Here is a 12,820-nt window from a genome sequence, read left to right as displayed (position 1 = left end):
CAACGTGCTGGAGGTCCCAGGTTTGATTCCCAAGGGGGGTGGGAAATATTCATAATTTTATACTCTAATATTTATTTGCCATTTCCCTGAACTGCTCTCTGAAGCAAGTAAGTAATGTCATGTACCTACATATGTAACGATCAAGAAAATACTCCTTTTATATGATGCAGTGTCCTATGCACCATTGGATGTGGATAAGTGTTACAAGAAGATATACAGTAATGTGACATCTGATAATGTGACAAGTTACTTGTCTGTCATGAGTCATGCAGTGATGGATAACGTGGCTGAATAACACGGTTTATTTCATTTTTACCACTTTCATTAGTTATTTATAGCTCTTAAATACAAGTTACATAAATTTTCAAAGTGATCACTTAAGCCAGCCAAACACCACGTGGTAAGCTCTGGGATTCTAAGACTTTCTTCCATAAAAAACACGATGGATGTATCATTTTAAGTTGGGACAGCATAATAAGCATACATATTTTTTAATTTAAGTTTTACTTAGTAAAATACCACTATTTCTTGAAATCTACTGTGATACGTATTTCGATGCATTCCGCATCATTTTCAAACACCGTATTCGAAACACGTGTCACAGTAGATTTTTAGAAATAGTGGTATTTAGGTACTAAGTAAAAGTTAAATTTAAAATGGATTGCTTTACCACAAAGTGACTGCCAAATGAATTAATGAAATTAAGTTTTACTTGGTAAATACCAATACTTTTAAATAATAAAATAGTGTTTTTTATCCATAAATATAAAATATATATTACTAATCTTTTAATGAAATTATTTATATTAAAAAGGCGTCTCAAATTTGAGCTCTATCGAAGAGTCTTATTTTATTTTAAAATGAGTTAACGATAAGGGTTACACTGCATCAAGCTGCGTCACTTATATTCACCAGATAATTGAAAAATAAAGATAAGTTCGACAGCAGGGAATGTAAATATGTATATCGATTGCATTTCAACTTTTTATATCTACTTTTAATGCACTTATATATCATGGTTCCTTACGCATTTAATTTCCATAACATAATTATTTATGAACGTATAAATAACTGAAATGCATTCGCGTAAACAATACAAAAGTATGATGAATTTTAATCGAGAAATATATATATAGGTACCTACTCTTCCGTTCGTTATATCAGAATAACTATAATTAATACGCAGCTTTAATTTGATATTAAAATGCATTCATTTGTTATAATTACTTGTTATATTATACCATAAATATCTTCCTGTTTATGTACCTACTTACATACATCCATATGTATATTAGGCTATGTACCTAAAATGCATGTATCTAGCAAGAAAACAATGTATGCATATATTTTTTAAATATCCTGTCTAATTTGTAGGTACATATATATACATAATATAATAATAATGTCTAGCATAAAATATATGAAATAATGAAAGGTGTGTTGGGATGAGAGTTCTTTAAGGTGGTATGGACATATGGATCAAATGGATAACGAGAGAATGACTAAGAAAGAACATATATGTGGTGAATATGGAGCAGGGGAACAGAACGAGGACGGCCGAAAAAGACATGGCACGATCAGATCAATCAGAAAATAAAAATCAGGTGCTGTCAAAAATCTGCGTAATCGGAGGGCAAGCATGACTAGATGTATGGATACATGTAAAGGAAACGAGGAGTGTCAGGACAGAAGAGTGTGGCGTTCCATCTTCTCTGTTTACCCCGGCGGGGAAGCAGCGTGACGGTAGTAGTAGTATTATTGCGGTGGTTTTGATGTGTGGACTTTTGAAGCAATTCGTTTAGGTAGGTACCTACCCAGTTTTTTTTTCATCATTTGGCGAGAAGAGTTTTAATGATACATTTTAAGCCTTTACATAAATGTATATATATACTTTATATATGTATATATATATCTATATATATTTATATATATATATATATATATATATATATATATATATATACATATATATATATATATATATATATATATATATATATATATATATATATATATGAATATATATATATATATATATATATATATATATATATATATATATGAATATATATATATATATATATATATATATATATATATATATATATATATATATACTGTGGTAGTGATTGTCCCGACGAAGAGATGGGTACGTCTTGAAACCGTTTGACATGAAAATCTCAGTGAGTGATTATATACTAAAAAAAAATTACAAAATATGAAATTAAAAATGACTAACCACAAAGTAAATGCTTTAAATATTAATAATATTGAGAATACTATGCATGTATATTATTTTAACACCTATAGTTATTATCAATATCCCCGCGTTAACATTTAAAATAATTTCGATTCATTGTGCTCACAATGGTGGTACGAGTGTGGTAATTTATGTGGTAGGATGCCACACTCACCTTCCCGTTCTGGCGGGCATGCGCACTGAGAACGAGCTTTTCTTTTTTTATTGTTATTATTTACGACTCTTTTGATTTATTCGATTGGTCCCTTGATCTTTAGGGCCGTTCTACAGCGCGCGCAGCTCTCCATAAATAATACAAAGTAAATTAATTAAAATGATATTAAACACACTTTTAAAACAATGGCCGTTGCTTCATAAGGAAATCTCATATGTATATACAACATTTTATAGTCAAAATGTTGTAAATAAATTAACTGGTCATTATACTAATATATGAATTTAAAATCTATAAAAATTGTTAAACCTTTAAAACTAAATTTAAAAAAAAAAAAAGATTCACCCCTAACAAGACTCCATACCAAGGAATATTTTTATTTTATTTTTGATTAACTTTGTTTATTTCTAATTTACTTTGTTTTAATTTACTTTAAAAAAAGTTAAACGAACTCCCTCTCTAAACACAAGTATCTTCTTTATTAGAGAGGTAGAAACGTTATATTTGAAATGTTTTGTATATTTACCAACTATTTTGTATTATTTTAATATGTATTTTGTAAAAAAATCACAAAAATTATAAATATAAATTTTTTAACGACAAATTACCCAAATATTTTAAGGATAAAATAGTTTGAAACAAAAATTTTCATGAACATTGTAATAGAAATAAGGATAAATAAGACTGCCATTATTGAAAAAAACCGAGTGGCAAAATTGTTTAATGTAAAAGGGTTTGAAAATGTATGATGAGATGCCTAAATGTATGAAGAACGAAAAGAAGAATTTGGAAGTCTGGGCATTTACAGGGCTTACGACCGGCTTATGCCGGTTTAAGTGATCACTTTACACACGTGTAACATTTTGTGAAAAGTACTTGGACCCACTCAAAATATAGTCGAAGTAAGATTAATTTTTGGAATATCTAAATTCAATCACATAACCCCACTACTTCACCAAATGCACTAGTTACAATATCCCGAAAGGGTGGAGTATAAACTCTGTTTACTCATGTATAAATCAACACATGATCCAGAGTATCTTAAAGTGTTGTGTATTCCAGACCAATTAGTTGATTTCTCACACTTCGATTGGCTACAACAACTGCTATAGGTAAAGTGATCTTACCAGCTCGCAACCAGCGCACTTAATTTAGCAAAAGTGCCTTTACTGTTGCAGGACCGATAGCGTCGAATGATCTTTAGAAAAAACCTAAAAATGCATTTGTTTACATATGCAGACATTCTTCACCTCTTTCACATTAATGCGTCTCCTCATACACACCCCCGATTATTCCGACTCCTACCGCATTCAAGTATTTGACATACCTGATCGTGCCATGTTTTCCTCGGTCTTCCTGCGCTTCTTTTACCAACCACCTTATAAATTTGTTTTACTGTTCTTTCCTCACTCATACGTTCCACATGTCTAAACCATCTCAACACACCTTTATATCGATAAATCTCATGATCTGTACAGGTTTTAATAAATATTATTAAGCTTGCATTGGAAAACACACAGTTTAATGGTAGGTAGGTACATATATGAATAAGTAGGTGTCTGCGTGGTAATTTATAAGTATGGCAACAACTTATGAGATAAACATGATGTGCTCTTGTAATAAGAGGTTACCATGTTTTTTTTTCTTTCTAAACATCACCCGAAATCGTTTAATATGTAATCATTATATTTACACTATCATTTTACCCGTCTATGGATGCTATCCTAATAAAAATAGTAAAGTAGACATTACTTCTTAAATAAGATCACAAAACTAAGATTATTCAATATAACTAACGTTAGGATTAGTTTACAGGTCACCTCAACTAAAATTTTATATTTTATTTTTTTTACAACAATGTCAGTAAAATTAGTATACTTATAACCACTCACCGTGTGAGTCGTTATTTTGTAGTTTTATATTTTAACTATCAAAAATGACTGAAATGAGTCATTAAACTAAAATACAAAGTGTAAACATTAACCTATTATAACGTTAACTCCGATAGGAGGGTTTACTGTAGGTACACAAATTTGATGGGTAGTGAAATAAAATTCTTTTTGAATACATTTAACATAAATATAAATGTAGATAGATTTAAATGAAACTTAAACCACTAAATGTTTTGTACTTACATTGATTTTTTTGTACATTTAAGGTAGTGAATGTTTTCAATGCCATTTTTGAAAAAAAAACAAAAAAAACACATTTGAAGTTGATAATGTAAAAAAAATACTTTCAAGAACTACAGATGTATTCATGGATGAAAATATCTGTAGTTCTCAAATAAAAGTCAAGTAAATTAGTAGGTTAGGAAATGATAATAAAAAAGCCAACATTACTTAATATTTTAGTAAAGCAGTTTTACGTTGTTTTCTACCAGTAATGAGCCAATGTTGAGAAGTTCCTGATTGATCCGCAATATATTATCCCTCCTGTTCCCAACACAGAATTAAATAAAAACATGATTATAGCTAGAAGAAACGAAAATTCCCTTTTAGATCTATAAACCTCGAACATAATAAGCAAGGGAAATAAATACAACTCCCTTAAAAATTACATATTTGATTGCGTTTTTCATGAAATACTCGATCTGGTTAAATGGAATAAAAGGAAAAAGAGGATTTAAAAACTTTTTGGATTTAAATGCAACGTCGTGTCAAAATTTCGAAACAATCGGTGAATTTCTTTCATTCAAACCCTTATCCGCACCACAATGGTGCATCATATAAACGTAGTGTTATCTTGATCGATAACACATGAAAGAAAGGTGATCAGCCCTCCGCTTCAGGTACCAGACCAGGGTAATATTGAAAAATAGTAGAGTGAAAAAATCACTTATATTTATTTGGTCCTACCTGGGAATCGAACCCGGGACCTCTAGCTGATCGTGCTGACTGGAGGTGAACTAAAATTGATTACTTTGGTAGATTTAAAAATTTGAACAACCGAATATTTGCATTTTATTTTTATTTTTATAACGACTCAATAATCTAACGAAAGCAGAAGAATTTAAATGCCGATCCTTAACTGCGATAAATTTTCACGGTATTTAAAATGGGTAATAACGCTTAGATTACCAAAGGTGATAGAGCGTAGAATCTTATAATATCCAAATGGTTAAAGACTTAAATTAGACCGAAATATAACGAGACATTGAAAAATCGAGCGTAGATCAGTAACACGTATGTATTTTTAATTTTACGTGTAATAATAACACGCTCCTACGTATATTTACGTACATACATCTCAATGACGTACAAATTTGGTATAATTACAGCTTTGGATTGCGCGCTCAGTTACTCTTAACATAACAAGGCATGATTATGCATTTTTCGGCTATTCTAATTTATACGTTCCCATGCATACATACATTACATACTTATTAACAAAGAAAATTTTATATCTTAATTTGATTGTTTTAAAAAAGGTGGGCTGTGAACAATATGAGTTTATTGCAACCAGAAATTATAGTATACATGCATATATTTGAATAGATATATAAAACAATAAAAAGGTTACATAACATCATGTAGTTTTATATTTATTAACACTTTTAATTCGGCGAAATGTAAAAATAGTTAGAAACTGACTGTAATGTGGTAGCAATTGATAATTTTAAACATTTAAGTTGTAATGTTATACAGGGAATTAGAAAAATTATTGTCATTTTTAATTTAAAAAAAAATAATAATTGTAGGTAATTTTAATCATTTAATGTAATTTTATGCATTTAAGTTGTAATTTTATACAGGGAATTAGATAAATTATTGTCTTTTTTATTTACAAAAAATTAAATTGTAATTGTAGGTAATTTAATAATTTAACGTAATTTTATACATTTCATTCAAACCCTTATCCGCACCCCAATGGTGCATAGGGCACTGCATCATATAAACGCAGTGTTATCTTGATCATTAACACATGAAGGAAAGGTGATCAGCCCTCCGCTTCAGGTACCAGTCCAGGGTAATATTGAATAAATATTAGAGTATAAAAATCACTTACATTTATTCGACCCTCCCTGGGAATCGAACCCGGGACCTCCAGTACGGTAGCCGAGCGTGCTGACCATTACACTATGGAGGCGGACATTTTATACATTGAAGTTGTAATTTTATAAAGGAGTAAGAATATAAAATAAGGAATGTCAATTGTTTATAGAGTATATAAAGGCTTTGCTAAGCGTGTGAATTATATTTATTTTAGATTTTTGGCATCTCTAACATAGATGATGAAGAAGATGGGAATCTGGGTATCTGAGTCATAAGCCCTGTAGATACAGGGTTTACAATCTGTCATATGTGATCACTTTACACACGTGCAATATTCAACATTTTAGCCAAGACAACCACGCTACTCAGATTTTGATAGTCATACATACATGATCAATCTCATGATATTAATTTCAATTATATAATGTTATTTATAACTTTTCAAAGACTTTATTAAATGCCACTCATATATACCAACACGATTTAATTACATAAATTTAATTATAAATTTTTCAAAAATATATAAAATGAAATGGTCGTTTATATAAAGGTAATCTGGAAATCGTAAAAACAATTCAATATTATTTCTACAAACTCCACAGTTAACCATAAAATTATAAATGATTCAATGTCAATTTCTTTGATTTCGTACCGGTAAATTTTATTAATTTTGACTATAATAAGGCTAGACATTATTTTCTAAATCATATTAAAATAATTGCCTATTAACTGATTCCTAATAATGATCATAAAAAAGTTAACAACATAAATTAATAACTGAAAGCCTATTTTTCAGAGTATTTATAGAAGGTACACGATTAAATTTTACTTTAAAAAAATATCGCCTGTAGTTTGCAATTTTAACTTTTTGGGAACTGTTTATTTATTTTTACCATAATAATACTGAACCTTATTTTAAAAATCATAATGAAATAGCTGGCCAACAACTGAGTCAAATTAAGATATAATAATCCTTTAAGAAGATAGTAAGCAATTTAAATTTATATCTGAAAGCCGTTTTTTTAGAGTGTATACGATTTAATTTAATCAAAAAATATCACATGTAATTCGCAATTTTAAAAATATTTATAAAAAACAGTAAAAAAAATACTGTGTAAGTCGTGAATATGTTATATGATATATTTGTATATGTCTACATAATTTTTTGCTATAAAGTGCAAAATCAATTATATTACTAGGTATATAATGTGTTTTTTAGTTTGACACTTCGGTAGGTATTGTCGTGTTTCGCGTAATTATACAACAATAGTTGGTGGCTATTATTTTTACATAATTACATTTTTAACACATAAAGGTCTTCGAACTATGTATATTTAAGACATTAATGATTAATTATATCGTTCCTGATAATGGCAGGATAAATTACAGGTTTCCCGCGTGAGTTTTACGCCTACTCGTGGAGATAATAATATTACCGCCATTTTTAACCTCACATATGCAAGAAAAGAAAATACAGTTAATTAGATGTTAATCTCACTTTTGTGGACAACGTAGCCATTATTTATTGATATCCTTCATAGGCAAATACCGTCAATTAAATTGAACTATAATTGAATCGAATTGTCTAAAATTTTCCCTTATGTGAGATTCGACAACTAGCGTTTTAAATACTTGTTACTAAATGTATTATTTTTTGGTAATTACTACTATTAGCTTGTATATTTTTTAAATGTGTTATGATGATCTAAAAAAAGTGGAGAGATGTTTTTCTGAGGCCGATACTACGTTAAAATTGAGAGAGAAAAAATACTTTATTTTAATGTATGTATTCTCACAAGCACGAAAATTTTACAATACATAACATACATGTAATCGGTTTTTCTATTTTTTTTATTTCTTGAATGTTTTTTTTTAAATACAGTTATGAAATGCATCGTTATTTACCTTTATTAGAAAACATAAAATAAGTTTGTAAATATTGGTCTAATATAATACGTATATATATTATTAAAATTATTAATCAATGATGAAATATAATTGTTTATTATTCACTTTTTACATCGATTTGTTACCACATCATGCAATACAGCTACAGAAGTGTCGTGTCTATTGTAGATGGTAATTCTACGATTGCATGGCGATAATACAAAGAGCTGTAGACAATTGAAATAAAATTCCATTTTAATCAATGTCGTTCTAGAGAGAAGAGATGGATAGTAGGATTTACTAGTGTAGGCACAATAGTTGTATTTAATAAGTAAAACGTAATTTTAAAATGTGGGTACTTACTTTGGCCGAGGTGCACTCGTTTCATCCAGGGGTATATCTGCGGCGGGTTGCCCCCGCTGGAGCCGCCCTTGCCGGACTTGGAGGCGGCGCCCGGCTCCTGGCTGGAGGTGCTGGAGGCGGAGGACGCGGGGCTGGACACGGTGCGCGGCTTGTCGGGCGGGGACGCCAGCGGGGTCGCGGGCGGCGCCTTGCCGGCCGGCGAGCCGCGGCCCGGGCCCGCCGTGCTCAGGTCCTGCGGGGACGCGACCCCGGCCGAGGAGGACGACTCGGCGTACTTGCAGGCGGGCGGCGCGGGCGGAGCGGGTGGCGGCGCGGGCGGTAGCAGCGCGGGCGACAGCGCCGAGGAGCGCGGCTGCAGCTGCGTGTAGTCCGCCAGGCTGCCGGGGTACTGCTGGTAGCCCTGCCCGGGCGAGTAGCAGCCCCCCGGGTAGCCGCCCCCGGGGCTGTAGTAGTCTGCGCCCGGCGCGGGCAGGGCCGGCTCCCCGGCGCCGCGCCCCGCCGCCCCCGGTTGCTGCCCGCCGTAGCACGACGACAGCGAGTTCACGAACTGGTAGGAGCTCATGCCCGCGTTGTAGTTTAGGTCGTTCATCTGGAGACCGTTCGGGATACTCTTCTACTAAATGATTCCCTTCAGTTATCCCGGGCGAGTCCGATACTCATCTGGCTTCCGCTCCCGCTCGTCTCGTCGCTCTCTCCCGCTTTCCTTCCTCGCGTCTTCAAATCGCGAACATTTTTCCTCCGCAGGCTTCGCTTCAGTTCTCCGGCCATAAATAATCGAACGCTACGACTTTTATCGTATTAATTGCCACTGTCCCGCTGTTTTCGCGATACATAAATTCGGCCGCAATTACGTTTCTAGGAAACTTGTCTAGAATCTACGACGACATCTGAATTGTTCGCCGGGCGCGAACGCATCGTCTACTACTAAAATCGAAGCCTAAATTTAATAGCTTAATACGCGAGGATAAGATTACGAGCACTTAATAAATAACCGCAGACTGTTATCGAATTTGTGAATGGCGGTCAATGTGGCCACCAAATTTATCCGATCGTTTCGAGCGGCCGTAAGTAATTTCTTATTTTTGTTAGAGTCTACGAATTAGTCGGGAGTGATTTATGCGGCAATGGCTCATTCATCAGTCGAGTCCCGAGTCGCCGTAGTAATTGGCGCGCATTGAGCGCTCGGTGCTGGTGTGGCGGTGTCCCAGTGCTCCACGTTCCCGCTCCAATATGTCGGGATTTTATGATTTATTCCTCCCGAGACCACGTGTTCCCAGTAAGGGGGCGTTTATGACCCGAGAAATCTCCACAATGAACCTATTACGACCTATTTTGTCCCACAAACTGTTGCTTTCCGGATCTTTTGTTCTAATCCCTACGACATTAACATAAAATACGACTCGGTTTAGGGAGAATTTATTTCTTAACAAATGTTTTACTTTTTCTTACGTTTGTATACTCGAAAGGAATATCGCGCAATTATTAGACCGAGCTTCCGAATTTAGCGATCCGGTAAGTCGAGCGTTAATATTCAAATAACACGGGTGTTTTCGCAATCAAACCGCCCTTCTGTATGATTTACGCTTTCACGGTTTAACGTCTGAGGATTATAACACAAAACCCTTAACTGTTAAATCGCGAAGGGGTGACCTTTCTCGGCGATTTTCTACACTTAGTGTTTCAATTTCCCATGGACCTTGTCGAAAATTCACATAAATTTAATATCGCGTAAAGTCGGCAGCGCACTCGACTAAATAAAAAAAATAACTCGTCACGATAAAATTTAAATTATTTTGAAAATTTTCCGGCGATTTTTCCGACAGTCAAAATTATAAAATAAATCACAATTTAAAATAATTAGGAACTTGATGGTTTTTTGCGGGATGTCTATTTTTTGTTTTTCGCACTGTTTATTATTTACACTTTCGTAAGTCTCCTGCAGGGTAGGCAGGTCCGCGGATAGGTGCAACCTCTTCGGAGGACCGAAGACGAGTGACAGAATGTCAGAGGATGACGTAACGGCCGTCACGTGATCCGCGCCGTGCGATCGTCGGCGTTCAACTGTTCTTGTGCAGACAAAAACCACGTGTATATAGGCCGAGCGCCAGCGGAACAAACGGGGGACCTTTCCTACATACAAATCCGGCGCGCGAATAGAAAAGACCGGCCAAAACAAACAACCTATTCTGCCTGAAAACCCCCTTTCGATGAGTGGCGATAATCTGGTGTTAGCTTTTATAGTGCATGGATCAGTTTATAGGCGTCGAGAAAATAAAGAGCTATCGACGCAGCACTACGGATCTATCATTAATTCTATGAAATCGGTGTCACTGCGTGGAAATGATTAAAGTATTTATACCGCAATTAAGTATAATTATATTAATAAAAGGGCCACTTTTCAGTTGTATTTTTATTGTTTTGTTTTGCGTGCTTATATACAATAATTGTTACATAAGAATTTAACAACAGCCTAGCACCTATACATAAACATCATAAAAAAATGAAAAGGAAAAAAAAATTGTATATACGAATCCATAAGTAATATGCTGGTTTGTTTGCTTTTCATTGGTAAATTATTGAATACAAGAAGTGTGCATTTTTATTTTACATTAGGTAGCTATGTCCACTCCATAGGTAAATTTAATTGGCTACCGTGTATAAAATCCCTGGTTGCATTCCCGATCCGATAAAAAAATACATTTAAAGGTTTTTTTTCTTCCAATATTTATTTTTACTTTTCATATACTTAAATATCAAGATATTACTAATTCTAGCAAAAGTATTGATCAATGTACCATTGGGTGTGTATAAGAGTCAGAGGAAAAGGAAACATGTTTAAATATTAGTCATAAATTATTTTTCTAACGTTATTGTAAACCTTTTTTTAAAATTTTTATTTCAAGAACAGATATTTATTAAAATGATTTTATGAACATGAAATTTGTATTATGTTATTGTCCATGGGTAATTGTATTACTGCAGCATTGTCTTGATGGTCAATTACAAGAAAGATTTATTGATTTGGCAGTCACTTTGTGGTAAAATCTATCCATTTATAATTAATGTTTTATTTAGTAAATACCACTATTTCTTAAAATCTACTGGACACATTTTTAATACGGTGTTTGAAAATGATGCGGAATGCATCGAAACACGTGTCACAGTAGATTTTAAGAAATAGTGGTATTTACTAAGTAAAACATTAATTAAAAATACAAGAAAGATACATACAAGTATTATTCATAACCCTTGTTGAAAAATTAAAAATATTATCTACTTGAAAATAAAAATACTGATTTCGGTCTCCCGATTTTTATTATTGTTGTACATTTTGTTTTTTTTCTGTGACATGGTTTTGTCTGAGCAGATTCTTAAAAACGCGCAATAAGTAAATGGCAGTTATGTGAAAAAAATCACAGAGGAACTTATTACCAGTGCCGGAAGTAGCTATTATACAATACACAATAAAACCAAATAAAATCTAAAAAAATAAATAAGAGTAGATTTAAGTTGAAGACTTTCTTAAGCTCTGTAAAATGCCCAGAATTACGTTTTCTTCTTCATCTATGATGAGAAGATGGTGAAAAAAAATGTAAAGTTAAAAAAAAAGCATTTTCAAAAGCTTGAAAGTTCGGAAAATTTTCAAAAAATAACATGAAATCTATATAAACATTAAATGATGAAAAATAATATTTTTTATGCTTAATTTACATAGTATATGGCGTCAGGTAGGTACCTAATCAACCCCGTCCATTCACAAGCAACCACAAGTCAACCGCTTAAAAGCCAACTCGATAATATAGCAATAAAACCATTAAGCAGCGCGAGCCCTACCGAGCATCGAACCAACAACGCTAACAACCTGTAATAAACACCTCGCCCTAATTTATAGCCCTGAAGAGGGCCTCGGCAATACGCACCGACTCGCAACCGAGTACTTATATTATTATGTATTACCACATTACAAAAGTGTTTTGCTATAGCAATGTGATTTAGTACTCTTTAATAGGGAGGATAAAGGGAATTTATTCATACCACCCTTATAGCATTATTTTATGGCTTTTTGATTGCAACGGGGTAATACAGTTAATATTTTAATTTGAAATACTGTATTTTGATCGCTCCATTAAAGAATATACAAAAAATACCCAATCTTTGATG

The 12,820-nt window shown here is 33.2% G+C and overlaps 1 protein-coding gene across 1 annotated transcript in view; it reads right to left on the bottom strand.

Moving 5' to 3' along the window:
• The window catches only part of Scr (homeobox sex combs reduced), a 79,884-nt gene extending 69,179 nt beyond the window's left edge, over positions 1-10,705 (bottom strand). The window contains exon 1 of the mRNA XM_088257491.1: positions 8,660-10,705. Within this exon, the coding sequence (XP_088113617.1) occupies positions 8,660-9,248 (589 nt within the window). The 5' untranslated portion in view covers positions 9,249-10,705. The remainder of the gene's footprint in view (positions 1-8,659) is intronic.
• Positions 10,706-12,820: the final 2,115 nt, after the last annotated feature.

The sequence above is a fragment of the Brachycentrus maculatus genome, unplaced genomic scaffold (genome assembly GCF_059751285.1).
Source record: "Brachycentrus maculatus isolate JH-2025_06_01 unplaced genomic scaffold, ASM5975128v1 h1tg000081l, whole genome shotgun sequence".
Lineage (NCBI taxonomy): Eukaryota > Metazoa > Arthropoda > Insecta > Trichoptera > Brachycentridae > Brachycentrus > Brachycentrus maculatus.
Note: the sequence above shows the minus strand (reverse complement) of the source record. Positions and strands in the feature narration are given on the sequence as shown.